The sequence below is a fragment of the Salvelinus namaycush genome, chromosome 4 (assembly GCF_016432855.1).
Source record: "Salvelinus namaycush isolate Seneca chromosome 4, SaNama_1.0, whole genome shotgun sequence".
NCBI lineage: Eukaryota > Metazoa > Chordata > Actinopteri > Salmoniformes > Salmonidae > Salvelinus > Salvelinus namaycush.
The window spans coordinates 75827916-75843719 of NC_052310.1; the positions used below are offsets into that span (position 1 = coordinate 75827916).

Here is a 15804-nt window from a genome sequence, read left to right on the forward strand (position 1 = left end):
GTTGACTGTTATTGATGTAAGAGATATTTATGTAATCATTAGAGTTTAAGTCGGGAGATAGTAACTCGGTATACAACTTTTCCCGTGGTGCCCCAAATTCCTAATGAGTTAATTGTTACATGATTAATTTAATCAAGTAATAATTAAACATAGGTAAGTATTCGATAAATAGCAGTCATCACATTAATGATAGTCACGTCATTACAACACATAGCCTACAAGCCATTTTAAAAAGTCTAATAAATCCATGTAATATAGCCTACACCTTCACAATAAATATTTTATTTATTTTAGACAGGTTTAAAGAAGCATGATATGAAGAAAATGTAGTCTATTTCAGAAGAAAAGAATAGCATACTCTGAGTTGTCCTGATGTGGCTATGACAAATGGCTGTGGACTACACTAGTTCATTTAGTAGATTTGCTTAAGATTTGCTTATAATTCCGTGGCATTGTTTCATAGTATGAAGAATACAATTGAACAATTCTCCGAACGATTTGAGGGAGTACACAGTTGAGCGGTTAACAAATAAATGGGTACTCCTATATGCTTAATTTAGAGTTATTAGTAGGGATGCACAATATATATATATATATATATATATATATATATATATATATATATATATATATATAATAATTTATTAGCAACAACGACAAGACAGGCTACAGGGAGGAGGTGAGGGCACTCGGAGTGTGTTGTCAGGAAAACAACCTCTCACTCAACGTCAACAAAACAAAGGACATGATCGGGGACCTCAGGAAACAGCAGATGGAGCACCCCCCTTATCCACAGCAAAGGGACAGCAGTGGAGAAGGTGGAACGTTAAGTTCCTCAGGGTACACATCACAGATAAACTGAAGTGGTCCACCCACACAGACAGTGTGGTGAAGGCAGTGCGCCTCTTCAACCTCAGGAGGAAATTTGGCTTGTCATCTAAAACCCTCACAAACTTTTACAGATGCACAATCGAGAGCATCCTGCCGGGCTGTATCACAGCCTGGTACAGCAACTACACTGCCCTCAACCGCAAGGCTCGCCAGAGGGTGGTGCGGTCTGCACAGCACATCACCGGGGGCAAACTACCTGCCCTCCAGGACACTGACAGCACCCGATGTCACAGGAAGGCCAAAAAGATCAAGGACAACAACCACCCGAGCCACTGCATGTTCCCACCGCTATCATCCAGAAGGAGAGGTCAGTACAGGTGCATCAAAGCTGGGACAGAGCGACTGAAAAACAGCTTCCATTTCAAGGCCATCAGACTGCTAAACAGCAATCACTAATTCAGAGAGGCTGCTGCCTACATGGAGACCCAATCACTGGCCACTTTAATAAATGGATCACTGGTCACTTTAAACAATGCCGCTTTAAATAATGCCATTTTAATCATGTTTACATATCTTACATTACTCATATGTATATACTGTATTTTATACCATCTATTTCACCTTGCCTCTGCCGCTCGGCCATCGCTCATCCATATATTTATATGTGCGTGTTCCCATTCACACCTTTTTAGATTGTTGTGAATTAGGTAGTTGTTGTGAAATTGTTAGATTACTAGTTAGATATTACTGCACTGTCAGAACTAGAAGCACAAACATTTCCCTACACTCGCATTAACATCTGATAACCATGTGTATGTGACCAATACAATTTGATTTATATCGGTGAGCATATCGGAATCGGACGATATTAGCTAAAAAGGCCAACATCAGCATCGGCCCGATGTCTAGTTTAACGTGTCTAGTTTAATGTGCAAAACCGATGTCAAAGCTGATGTGCATACCTAATATAATGTAGGTAGATGATGTAATGACGCCACAAAAAATACAGCGCTACACAGAACAAAAGCAGAAAAATACTTACCGCACACTTCCAACAACTAAACAAGTTCAAGTCGAGCAGTCATTTGAGAGTAAGAAAATTTCAGCTAGACAACTCAAAGGCGAAATCCATTAACGCCAAGATAATGGAATTCATTGCCCTTGTCATGTCTTTACTATGGATTAAGTGATATGACATGCTATTTTATCAAATCAATTCTCTGTAATTAATATTACCTGATTTAAACTAATCATGTAAATGCAATTAACTAGGAAGTCGGGGCACCACGGAAGAATCTTTGTAGAGCTGTTGTCTTCTGAATAAACTCTTAAACTCTTATTAATCGTCACCTTATTCAGTCTCATCTGAACGTTGTAAAATTCTTGGTTATCTTCACGAACCCTGGCTAACAAGTTGAATCGGCAATACAAAATTTGGTTTAATTATTTATTTACTAAATACCTAAATAATCACATAGAATTACATATACACAGGATGGATCATACATTGATTTCTAATTATGTCATAAAAGATAACGTCCCTAGTGGAGAAAACCGATATGACTGCTGGTTACACAAAGAAAGAGTTGGGTTTGAATGAAAGCGCGGGAAGACTGAGGAACAAAAGGCTTGATTCTCAATTGGACCTTATGAAGCTATGCTATCGTAAATATAGAATCTTATGCATTCTAAATAACCACCCATTCGGAAAAGGAAAATGCAAGAAAGATATTTAGTCTGAGCTGCGTTTCGATAGATTGGTCGAAGATGGAAGGCTGGGTTGCCCAGCAGAGATCTCCCTTGTCCTTTGAAGAATGTGTCTTGTGGTAGAACGGATATGTTGTAGTACCCTGTCTTTCTGAAGATGCACGTTTACAGCGGATTCTGATAACTCAACGTCTAGGATGTATCACTTCTTTAGTGAATATGAGTTCAAGGTTCATACCAAGTTGCCTTACTATAAGCTCATGCTATATTCTGGCTGGTATAGTCGAAATCATCCTTCCAGCGTGGCGATCGTCACCTCCACGTTGAAATTCGCCCTCCTAAAAATATGGACAGCAGTCCTCACGTCATCGGGAACACAATGTTAATTTAGTTAGGTTGTAGTCGTTCAACCATTCGCAACCAGAGCTCATGCTGAGGTTGGTTAAGTTCTGTAGTTGATATTAGTCCTTCTAAACGTATGGACAGCAGTCCTCACGTCATCGGGAACACGAGGTTGACTTTCGTCAATGGGCTTTTGTAGTGGGGTGAGAAAGGGCGTGTTTCGTAGTTCACAACCAATGCCTGTTCACTTGGGCGGGGCCACTGAGTGAGCATAGTTCACTTATGAAAACAATTCTCTCATGTAGAAGCTAAAATTACATTTGATCTTTTCACAAATAGTTTCATATTTAAATTGCACAGCAATTCCATGTGAATCTGATAACTAGAATGTGTCGACTTCCCAAGATACTTTATGTTGTCCTATCATCAGTAATAATGTCTCAGATGCAACTGATCATATTCTTTAAGTACCAACGGATTTTTTCAACTGGTTGGATTACCGAAATATGGTTCCGTTCTCAAATGTTTGATGTTACCGGACTCTCTCTATGTTAACAAAGGGCTTTCCAAGAGTCCAATCTGTAGAGTAGAGAGAGAAAAGGGGGAAAGGGATTTATGGGGGCCGTAAACCTCGCCAACACGGCAACGTCATGACACCCTTGACAATCAACCGCTCTCTGTTGGGGATGATGTTGGCTTTTGCATTGAAACGCCTGCTCAACAAAACTGCTGACACAGACAGTGGGGTTAAAACTTGCAAAAGTACTTGAGGCTGTGAACAAGCGATTTGGTGGCATTCTCTCTGAGCCTCTTTACTGTGTCGCCACCATGCTTGATGTTAGGTACAAGGACCACTACTTCGATGCAGACAAACAGGGTTTACGTGAAATGTTACATACACAGCTGGACAAGCTGGAAACGGACACAGTGACAGTGCGCACCGAGGAAGAGAGGTCACGGACAGACAGTGCTGAAACTTCACTGCTTGACATGTATGATGAAATCCTGGATGAGAATGAAACGAATGAATAACGACACATCACAGCAAGCAAGTGAAATAAATAGGTTTTGATTATGTTTTACTGGTAATGGGGACATACGTAAATGCCAACAAAATAACTTTTTGGTGTGTGTGTGTAACCTTTTTATTTAACTAGGCAAGTCAGTTAACCTGTCTGGCACCGGGGTTCCGCTAGCGGAACTCCTCCCACATTCCACTGAAAAGGCAAAGCGCGAAATTCAAAAAATATTTTTGAGAAATATTTAACTTTCACACATTAACAAGTCCAATACAGCAAATGAAAGATACACATCTTGTGAATCCAGTCAACATGTCCGATTTTTAAAATGTTTTACAGCGAAAACACCACATATATTTATGTTAGCTCACCACCAAATACAAAAAAGGACAGACATTTTTCACAGCACAGGTAGCATGCACAAAGCCAACCTAACTAACCAAGAACAAACCAAACTAACCAAGAAACAACTTCATCAGATGACAGTATTATAACATGTTATACAATAAATCTATGTTTTGTTCAAAAAATTTGCATATTTGAGGTATAAATCAGTTTTACATTGCAGCTACCATCACAGCTACCGTCAGAAATAGCACCGAAGCAGCCAGAGTAATTACAGACACCAACGTCAAATACCTAAATACTCATCATAAAACATTTCTGAAAAATCGATGGTGTACAGCAAATTAAAGACAAACATCTTGTGAATCCAGCCAATATTTCCGATTTTTTTAAGTGTTTTACAGCGAAAACACAATATAGCATTATATTAGCTTACTACAATAGCCTACCCCACTACCGCATTCATTCATCAAGGCACGTTAGCGATAGCAATAGGCACGTTAGCGATAGGGAATAAACCAGCAAAAGATATTAATTTTCACTAACCTTCATAAACCTTCATCAGATGACAGTCCTATAACATCAGGTTATACATACACTTATGTTTTGTTCGAAAATGTGCATATTTAGAGCTGAAATCAGTGGTTATACATTGTGCTAACGTAGCATCTTTTTCCCAGAATGTGCGGATATTTTTATGACACTCAACTATTCTGACCAAATAACTATTCATAAACGTTACTAGAAAATACATGTTGTATAGGAAATGATAGATACACTAGTTCTTAATGCAATCGCCGTGTTAGAATTCTAAAAATAACTTCATTACGACATCCAGCTTAGTTATACCGAGAGCGTGCCAAAAATCTGGGCGCAAACTACTAGTACAACATGTTCGACAGATATATGAAATAGCATCATAAAATGGGTCCTACTTTTGATGATCTTCCATCAGAATGTTGTACAAGGGGTCCTTTGTCCAGAACAATCGTTGTTTGGATTTAGAATGTCCTCTTCTCCAGTCAATTAGCACGGAAAGCTAGCAAAGTAGCGCGAAGCTCTCCTTCCTGAACAAAGGCACACAACGCAACACGCCTAACGTCCCGAATAAATTTCAATAATCTAATAAAACTATATTGAAAAAACATACTTTACGATGATATTGTCACATTTATCAAATAAAATCAAAGCCGGAGATATTAGTCGTCTATAACGACAGCTTTTCAGAAGGCAATACCAGGTCCCTTCGTGCGCGCTCCAGAAAACAGGAAACTGGTGACACGTCATACAAAGAGCTTTTATTCGACCCCAGATCAAGTTATACACTCCATTTCTTCTCTCACTGCCTGTCGACATCTAGTGGAAGACGTATGAAGTGCATGTATACTAATAAATATCAAGGACATTTATAGGCAGGCCCTAGAACAGAGCATCGATTTCAGATTTTCCACTTCCTGTCAGGAAGTTTGCTGCAAAATGAGTTCTGTTTTACTCACAGATATAATTCAAACGGTTTTAGAAACTAGAGTGTTTTCTATCCAATAGTAATAATAATATGCATATTGTACGAGCAAGAATTGAGTACGAGGCCGTTTAAATTGGGCACGATTTTCCCCCAAAGTGAAAACAGCGCCCTCTGTCCTCAACAGGTTAAGAACAAATTATTATTTACAATGACGGCCTACACCGGCCAAACCCGGATGACACTGGGCCAATTGTGCGCCGCCTTATGGGACTCCCAATCACGGCCAGATGTGATACAGCCTGGATTCCAGCCAGGAACTGTAGTGACGCCTCTTGCACTGAGATGCAGGGCCTTAGACCTGTGTGTGAGTGAACTATTTAACTGTACTAGAATGCTTAAAAAGGCCGCAAAAATGTTAAATATAGGTATCGTTTTTTGGGGGGGAAAGGAAAATATCGGTTATCGGTATCGGCCAATAATGTGATATCGGTGCATCCCTAGTTATTATTGTACCTTTAGTAGTTTCACAAACGTTGGGCTATATGTTTTGATTTTTAATACATTGTCAGGCTGCATGATGCGACTCTGAGGATTTGAAAAAAGTCGCTTGAAAGGCATGAGGTCTGCTTTGTTTTTTGTGCAGGCTGTACACAGTTCATTAGTCTCTCATTCACAATTTGACAAGCACTTGATAATGTCTCGAATTTCACGGCAGCTTCCTCTTTGTGTGGCCGTAATGCACGCTAAAAAAATCCATGGTTTTTGTGGCCGTTGTGCCCTTGGCCCGGAGCGCTGCATTGTGCCCTTCTCCCTGAGTGCTGCGCTCTCCGAAGCACCTCTCACTCACATGGCTCTCCATCACGTGATCTGGTCTTTCTTACAGGCTAAAGTGAAGACGCACATCAGGGACGCAACTGCCCGCGTCCTTATCCAATTCCGAGGTGCGTATTGGAAGAACTGTACACATTTACTTTTCGTCAGCCAACAAGATGAGAAGGCTTAGCGAATAGCGAAAGCACTAGCCTATGTCAATCTACTATCCCCCATAGTATAAAAGTTGACCTATTCTGTGCGAGAAATAAATATTCCAAAGTTTGGGACAATTGTGGGATGTGACTGATCCCAAATTAATACAACCACTAGCATAAAAAATGTTTTCACCCAATGTGGCTTACGCAAGACATCAAAGTTTAGCTTTAAATGTTAGAACTGCTATTTCTTCACATAAGCGCAGTTAGGCTTTAAACCATTTGTAATGTACTTAATTTTATTAAGTTATTTAACCACTTTAGTTGTGATACAAACCTTAACACATATAGGCTAGGCTACATGAGGGGTGTGACTATGATTTGAAAAAGTAGCAAAAAAAGAGGTATTGTTGCTTATGCTGGGCATCATTCACAAGTGATAAAATATAATTCACAAGTGATAGGCTAATACTGTCAACCATTACACAATTCTTGATTTAATCTCATCTTTACATATACTAAATAATATATTTGTGAAATTTGTTTAGATTTAGAGTAGATCATTATCATCCGTCAGTCTCAAACGGGTAGTGGGAAAAAATACATGAAGCCTAAACAGATATAATATTTGACTAAAACATAGTCATTTCAAACCTTGATTACATTTGGGTAGATTATCCTGCGTAGGGTGCCGTCTTTCTGACTCTCTGTGGTCATTCAAAAGTCCATGCACTTATTGTAAGAGTAGGGGTGTTCACCCCGGTGTCATGGCTAAATTCCCAACCTGGCCACATTCCATCATGGCCACCTAATCATCCCCTTCATTCATAATTGGCATATGTGGTGAGCGTTCTGGCCCAAAAAAGGTTACTGTGCTTCACTGTGTTGGGAGCAGCTCATTGATGGTGTGTCGTGGAAATTGTAATCAAGTAAGAGAGAAGAGACTTTCAATTTCTTCAAACAATCAACCTTTTAATATATCGATTATTTATTGCAATAAGGGATCTGGTCAACGACCACCCGTAGGTGATCGTTGAGAAAACTCAAAGGGTTTATATAGAAACCCCAAAACTGCTTAGTCATGGTTGGTTCCACCTCTCCTCGGCAGATCAGGGCATCGTAAGCTACCTTGTTTTCTTCTTGTGGCTATGTGTATCGGGTGTGTGAGGTCATAACGCACAAACAAGTGATAACGGCAGTTCCGTTATTCTTTTCTCAACCAAGCTAGCCTCTGTTCTCTTCATATCTCCACACAGCTGTGCCCTTGGAAGATAGTAGAAGAACAGGATGGAATGAAGAACTGGTCACTCTGAGGCTCTTTGTCTTATGCCGTGTGACCAAGTTACTCTGAAGCAAAGATGTTTCGAAACAATAACAGGTTGTTTTGTCCATTAAGTTCTCTATCCCGCAGTTGCACCATGTCCTTGACTTCACGCCTAGACTAGCTGCGGGAAGTGAACGTGGAAAAGCGGAACCCTGAGGCTGGGGAAGTGGTGAAACTAATGTGTATGTGCAAGGCAATATGCCTTCTTAATTCCTTTAAGCAGAGAGCTCTTTACCATCACTAAGCTCCTATTATAAAGCTACAAATAATTATATAGGTACATCAAATGGATCTTGCGAACCAGAATTTTTCCCTACTATATAAAGCGCTTTGAGTACCTCAGTTGGTAGAAAAGTGCTTTATAAATCGGATCAATTATTATAAATTATTATTTGTATACGATCACATATGTCTTTCTATTATGCGTGGGAATACTTGGGAACAGATTTCCAACATGTAATGGCCAACAATTAATAAAAAATAAATAAATGTTTTGGGGATCAGGAAACATGTGGTGTGTGCTTTTCATCCAGTACGGTAATGTAGTGTACAGTGTTGTGCTGTGTACTTTTCATCCAGTACTGTAGTGTACATTGTGTATTATGTGCTGTGTGTTTTCATACACTGTGCACTACACTACAGTACTGTATGTGCTGTGAGTGACTTTCCTCTTGGATCAAGATGTGAAGACCACCCAGTTTGAGTCATTCGATGCTTTGTTCCTGTTTTCTTATTCATTAACAATGTTATTAAATGCAGTGTTTTGATGAGGAATCTGCTGACCGGCACACCAGGCCACAGACCTTAGTCTTCCTCCGCTGTGGCTGTTGTGCTCAAGAAGTGCCATGGAACATTTCTCTTTAGTTAGAAGGCTTCATGGATGGCCTGTACAATGTACAGCAATGTGCTGTAGTTTACTAGGGTTGAGTTCAGTAAGGTACACCATACATTTTGCACTGACCTGATCTACCTGGCCTTATCTCTCTGAGATGCTGTTCAGACTCCTATTATATCTTAATGGATTCCTACCACCTGAGCATCAACAACAAAAAAACATGTATCCCGACTGACAGGTTTCAAAGCTTTTTGTCTAGTAAGCACAGCCAGAGGATGAATGTTGCAGCTGGAGAGATGGGTGGTTGAACTGTCTAACTTTCACAGCAAGGAGAAGCTATAAAGGAGGGACACAACCTGTTCTTAACTTGTTTCTTAGGGCAGGATCGCAGAACTGGTCATGAACCAGTTCCTTAGTTCTTTAAAGTGAAGCTACTGTATAAGGGATCGTTGTATACCTTATGTTCAAACGGTGGAACAAGCTTCCCCCTACTAGCTCTGACTTTGCTGATAAATAATTTCAGGTAAAATGTACTTAACCACATATGACAATCGTATCATCTCACTTTGCTATCTTAAGATGAATGGACTAACTTAGTCGCTCTGGATAAGAGAATCTGCTAAATGACTCAAATGTAATGTTCCGGAATTTACTGCAGCGGTCATGAAGGATTTGATTTCCTCTTTACAAATCTAGTCCCATCATTACCAGCAGGCCATGCCCATTAACACAGCCTTCACTGCTGCTATTAGCAAAATAACAAGTGACCTAATAACTTAATGTCTTACATATGTTTATTTTATTTATTTAACCTTTTAACTAGGCATTAAGGTATGCACAAAATGTGCTGCTGCATGTCTGTAGACTGTGATGACATAAGACTGAACCATTTAATAGACTGCACTATTAATTTCATAGATAGTCATCTGTGGCTTCTGTTAATCATGGAAATGACAAGGTCAACTGCTTTTTGTCTCCAAGCTTAGTCAGTTATAATGTCCCCTGCATGCAATTGACAATTTCTGTGGAACAATTAGCATCTGAGACGGATTATTCTCAGACCTTCCTAATTGTCATGCTGAAGACAAGCTGTCAGAGCTCAATGAGATGAATTACTCATGGTCTTTTTTTCTCTGCGTGCCCCCACCCTGTCTGACAGATAATTTAATCAAATTCTGCCGTATGTTTTAGAGGCTTCATTAACATAACAGCTGCATTAGTGTTTAGTCACACTGATATCCAGTGTTTATGTGGGGACATATTTTGTTTTCATATGTTGTTGTGACAAGAATTACAATTACACATGGCATTTTATTTCGAGTTTTATTTAAATGCATAATAATCTGACTAGGCTGTGTGAGTGTGTGCTCCTGCGAGAGAAGAAGCAAAAGAGACGCAGGGAGTTTGTAATGTAGCTGACTGCAGGCTGTTATTATGGTTTGGGAAAGTCTTTGTAATGTAGCTGACTGCAGGCTGTTATTACAGTTTGGGAAAGTCTTTGTAATGTAGCTGACTGCAGGCTCTTATTACAGTTTGGGAAAGTCTTTGTAATGTAGCTGACTGCAGGCTCTTATTACAGTTTGGGAAAGTCTTTGTAATGTAGCTGACTGCAGGCTGTTATTACAGTTTGGGAAAGTCTTTGTAATGTAGCTGACTGCAGGCTCTTATTACAGTTTGGGAAAGTCTTTGTAATGTAGCTGACTGCAGGCTGTTATTACAGTTTGGGAAAGTCTTTGTAATGTAGCTGACTGCAGGCTCTTATTACAGTTTGGGAAAGTCTTTGTAATGTAGCTGACTGCAGGCTGTTATTACAGTTTGGGAAAGTCTTTGTAATGTAGCTGACTGCAGGCTCTTATTACAGTTTGGGAAAGTCTTTGTAATGTAGCTGACTGCAGGCTCTTATTACAGTTTGGGAAAGTCTTTGTAATGTAGCTGACTGCAGGCTCTTATTACAGTTTGAGAAAGTCTCAAATTATCTGTGAGCTCTGGAATGTGCAAAATAAACACAAAGTTTCACTTGTGATGAAACTGCAAGCAGAAGGTGCTAGCAGCTGTTTTCTGCCCAGTAAGAGGGAGGGAGGTTAGAACATGTTTATTTACTGTGCTGCAGTCCATTGTACTGTCTTCATTTCCTCTCCTGTGTCTCTGCTCTGGTCTGCAGGCAAGGTGAGATGGCAAGACTTTGACCAGGACCTATATGTCGGTGCTACGGTGGTGCGGCCAGGGCAGGATCCCTACGCCCGCAACAAGTTCAACCAGGTGGAGAGTGACAAGCTGAGGATGGACCGCGGAGTCCCTGACACCAGACACGACCAGTAAGTCTCCATTCCACCTCAGTCATGGGTGGAATTGAGTGGGGAACACCTGAGTACAGAATGAAAGAACTTTAGCTCAATTCATGGTGATTTTACTGCAATGAGTAGTCGAGTGATTGGCCCCGAACATCAGTGCACTTACCTATTAGTAATGTCTTATGAGGGAAAACTGGGACCTCATGCTGTCATCTGATTATCAGGAGGGCAACATTAATCAGAGACAGAAGTATACATTTTTATTTTTCCTCCTCCTTAGCCTAACGACAGGGTTTCTTCTTCTGCTGGCGCCTCAATATAACCTAACTAAGCCTCACAATAACACTGGACAGTCTAGCAGAGACCTTTGCCACAATCCTCTGAAGCTACCAATTGGCTCACCGACTCACTGCCCAAAGATCAAAGTAAATGCAGGTCCTCTGGAAAAAATACAGGCGAATAGATGGCTTATTGTGGGGGGTCATGATGGTAGATTGATAGCGAATTACCCTTCAATTTTCTTCGTTGTTGAAGCAGTTGATGATGAATCCATGGTGCCTGTTAGCAGTTGATGATGAATCCATGGTGCCTGTTAGCAGTTGATGATGAATCCATGGTGCCTGTTAGCAGTTGATGATGAATCCATGGTGCCTGTTAGCAGTTGATGATGAATCCATGGTGCCTGTTAGCAGTTGATGATGAATCCATGGTGTCTGTTAGCAGTTCATGCTGCAGTTGGTGCCTGTAGTTCTTTGAGGTCCAACAGTGTCCAACTTTATTTATGCCTGTGCTTTTGATGTTTGCTCAGGATGGGCCAGGGCCCGGTTTCCCAGTGCCAGGGCTCAGCTTCCCAAAAGCATCTGAAGGCTAAGTTCATCGTTAGAACCTTCGTAGGAGCATCAGTAAATCTCTGAGCTGTTTCTCAAAACCATTGTCGCTTACGATTTTGTATTTGTGTTTATAATGGAGCCCCATTAGCTGTTGCCAAAGCAGCAGCTACTCTTCCTGGGGTACAGCAGAATTAAGGCAGTTTATACAATTTTAAAAACATTACAATACATATCACAGATTTCTCAACACACTGTGTGACCTCAGGCCTACTCCACCACTACCACATATCTACAGTACAAAATCCATATGTATGTATAGTGCGTATGTTATCGTGTGTGTATGCATGTCTGTGCCAATGTTTGTTGCTTCACAGTCCCCGCTTTTCCATAAGGTATTTATTTTTTTAATACATTTTTGAAATCATATTTTAGTGCTTGCGTCAGTTACTTGATGTGGAATAGAGTTCCATGTAGTCATGGTTCTATGTAGTACTGTGTGCCTCCCATAGTCTGTTCTGGACTTGGGGACTGTGAAGAGACCTCTTGTGGCATGTCTTGTGGGGTATGCATGAGTGTCCGAGCTGTGTGCCAGTAGTTTAGACAGACAGCTCGATGCATTCAACATGTCAATACATCTCATAAATTAAAGTAGTGATGAAGTCAATCTCTCCTCCACTTTCAGCCAGGAGAGATTGACATGCATATTATTAATATTAGCTCTCTGTGTACATCCAAGGGCCAGCCGTCCTGTTCTGAGCCAATTGCAATTTTCCTTTTTTTGTGGCACCTGACCACACAACTGAACAGTAGTCAAGGTGCGACAAAACTAGGTCCTGTAGGACCTGCCTTGTTGAAAGTGTTGTTAAGAAGGCAGAGCATCGCTTTATTATAGACAGACTTCTCCCCATCCTAGCTAATACTGCATCAATATGTTTTGACCATGACAGTTTACAATCTAGGGTTACTCCAAGCAGTTTAGTTGTCTCAACTTGCTCAATTTCCACATTATTACGAGATTTAGTTGAGGTTTAGTGAGTGTTTGGTTACAAATACAATGCTTTTAGTTTAAGAAATATTTAGGGCTAACTTATTCCTTCCCACCCACTCTGAAAGTAATTGCAGCTCTTTGTTGAGTGTTGCAGTCATTACAGTCGCTGTAGTAGCTAACGTGTATAGTGTTGAGTCATCCGCATACATAGACACTCTGGCTTTACTCAGTCAGTGGCATGTCGTTAGTAAAAATTGAAAAAAGGGGCCTAAACAGCTACCCTGGGGAATTCCTGATTCTAACTGAATTATATTTGAGAGGCGTCCATTAAAGAACACCCTCTGTGTTCTATTAGACAAGTAACTCTATATGCACATTGTAGCAGGGGGTGTAAAGCCATAACACATATGTTTTTCCAGCAGCAGACTATGATCGATAATTTATCTCAGCCAATCATCAGTCAGTTGTGTATGTGCTGTGCTTGTTGAGTGTCCTTCCCTATAAGCATGCTGAAATTCTGTTGTCTGTTTACGGTGAAATAGCATTTTATCTGGTCAAACACAATTTTTCCAGAAGTTTACTAAGGGTTGGTAACAGGCTGGTTGGTTGGCTATTTGAGCCAGTAAAGGGGGCTTTACTATTCTTGGGAAGCAGAATGACTTTAGCTTCAATCCAGGCCTGAGGGCACACGCTCTCTAGTCGGCTTAAATTGAAGATGTGGCAATATCGTCTGCTATTATCCTCAGTAATTTGCCATCCGGATTGTCAGCCCCCGGTGGCTTGTCATTGTTGATAGACGACAATCATTTTTTACTTCTTCCACACTGACCTGTCATCCCTAAGTTTGCTTATCTTGCCAATGAAAGTCATTAATATCTGGCCAATATCCGGTGAAATTGCAGAGCGCGAAATTCAAACTACAGTATTATAAATATTTAACTTTCATAAAATCACAAGTGTAATACATCAAAATAAAGCTTATCTTCTTGTTAATCCAGCCGCAGTGTCAGATTTCAAAAAGGCTTTACGGTGAAAGCAAACCATGCGATTATCTGAGGACAGCGCCCCACATACAAACACATAAAAAACATATTTCAACCAGGCAGATATGACACGAAAGTCAGAAATAGCGATATAATAAATGCCTTACCTTTGATCTTCTTCTGTTGGCACTCCAAAAGGTCCCAGTTACATCACAAATGGTCCTTTTGTTCGATAATGTCCTTCTTTATATCCATAAAAACTCAGTTTAGCTGGCGCGCTTCAGTCAATAATCCACCCAGTTTCCCTCCATCAAAATGCATACAAAATTAATCACAAACGTTACTAATAAACTTTTCCAAACAAGTCAACGTTTATAATCAAACCTTAGGTACCCTAATACGTAAATAAACGATCAAATTTAAGACGGAGAATCGTTATTGTCTTTACCGGAGAAAAATACCAAAGAACGCGCTCTCTTCCACGCGCTTGGAAACCATACAGCCAAAATGGGAGCCACCTAGAAAAACAAAAATTTCTGGCAAATTTTTCCATAAACCAGCCTGAAACTCTTTCTAAAGACTGTTGACATCTAGTGGAAGCCCTATGAACTGCAATCTGGGAGGACTTGGCCTTATAATTAAAGTGATAGCCATTGAAAATAGAGGTAGGCTGAATTTTTTTGTTTGTTTTGGGGATGGTTTGTCCTCAGGTTTTTGCCTGCCATATCAGTTCTGTTATACTCACAGACATTATTTTAACAGTTTTAGAAACTTTAGAGTGTTTTCCATCCAAACCTACCAAGTGTATGCATATCCTAGCTTCTGGGCCCGAGTAACAGGCAGTTTACTTTGGGCACGCCTTTCATTTGGACGTCAAAATACTGCCCCCTACCCAAGAGAGGTTAAAGTAGTTTGCAATATCAGTGGGTTTGTGATGAATGAGCCATCTGATTCAATGAATGAAGGAGCCGAGTTGGCTTTTTTCCTGAAAATGTAATTTAAGGTGCCCCAGAGCTTTTTACTATCATTCTTTATATAATTTATCTTTGTATCATAGTGTAGTTTCTTTTTTATTTCGTTTAGTCACATGATTTCTTTCTTATTTGCAGTACGTTTTCCAATCAGTTGGGCTGCCAGACCTTATTGCCATACCTTTTGCCTCATCCCTCTCAACCATACCATTTTTAAATTCCTCATCAATCCAATTGGATTTAACAGTTTTTATAATCATTTTCTTAATTGGTGCGTGTTTATTAGTAACTGGAATAAGTAGTTTCATAAATGCGTCAAGTGCAGCGTCTGGTTGCTCCTCATTACACACCACAGACCAGCAAATATTCTTTACATCATCACATCATCAACATATGAATCACTACAAAACTTTTTGTATGACCTTTTATAATTACGCCCAGCCTTTGGAACTTTGGTTTTCCTAGATATGGCTATCATCAAATCAAATGTATTTATAAAGTCCTTCTTACGTCAGCTGATATCTCAAAGTGCTGTACAGAAACCCAGCCTAAAACCCCAAACAGCAAGCAATGCAGGTGTAGAAGCACGGTGGCTAGGAAAAACTCCCTAGAAAGGCCAGAACCTAGGAAGAAACCTAGAGAGGAACCAGGCTATGAGGGGTGGCCAGTCCTCTTCTGGCTGTGCCGGGTGGAGATTATAACAGAACATGGCCAAGATGTTAAAATGTTCATAAATGACCAGCATGGTCAAATAATAATAATCACAGTAGTTGTCGAGGGTGCAGCACCTCAGGATTAATTTGTCAGTTGGCTTTTCATAGCCGATCATTCAGAGTATCTCTACCGCTCCTGCTGTCTCTAGAGAGTTGAAAACAACAGGTCTGGAACAGTTACCACGTCCGGTG

General features: G+C 40.2%; 1 protein-coding gene across 2 annotated transcripts in view; it reads left to right on the forward strand.

The window, feature by feature from the left end:
• Positions 1 to 15804, forward strand: part of LOC120046831 (polypeptide N-acetylgalactosaminyltransferase 2-like) — a 124162-nt gene that overhangs the window by 68107 nt on the left and 40251 nt on the right. For both annotated transcript variants that reach the window (XM_038992376.1, XM_038992375.1), the window contains exon 3: positions 10998 to 11151. In XM_038992376.1, coding sequence (XP_038848304.1) covers positions 10998 to 11151 — 154 coding nt within the window. The remainder of the gene's footprint in view (positions 1 to 10997; positions 11152 to 15804) is intronic.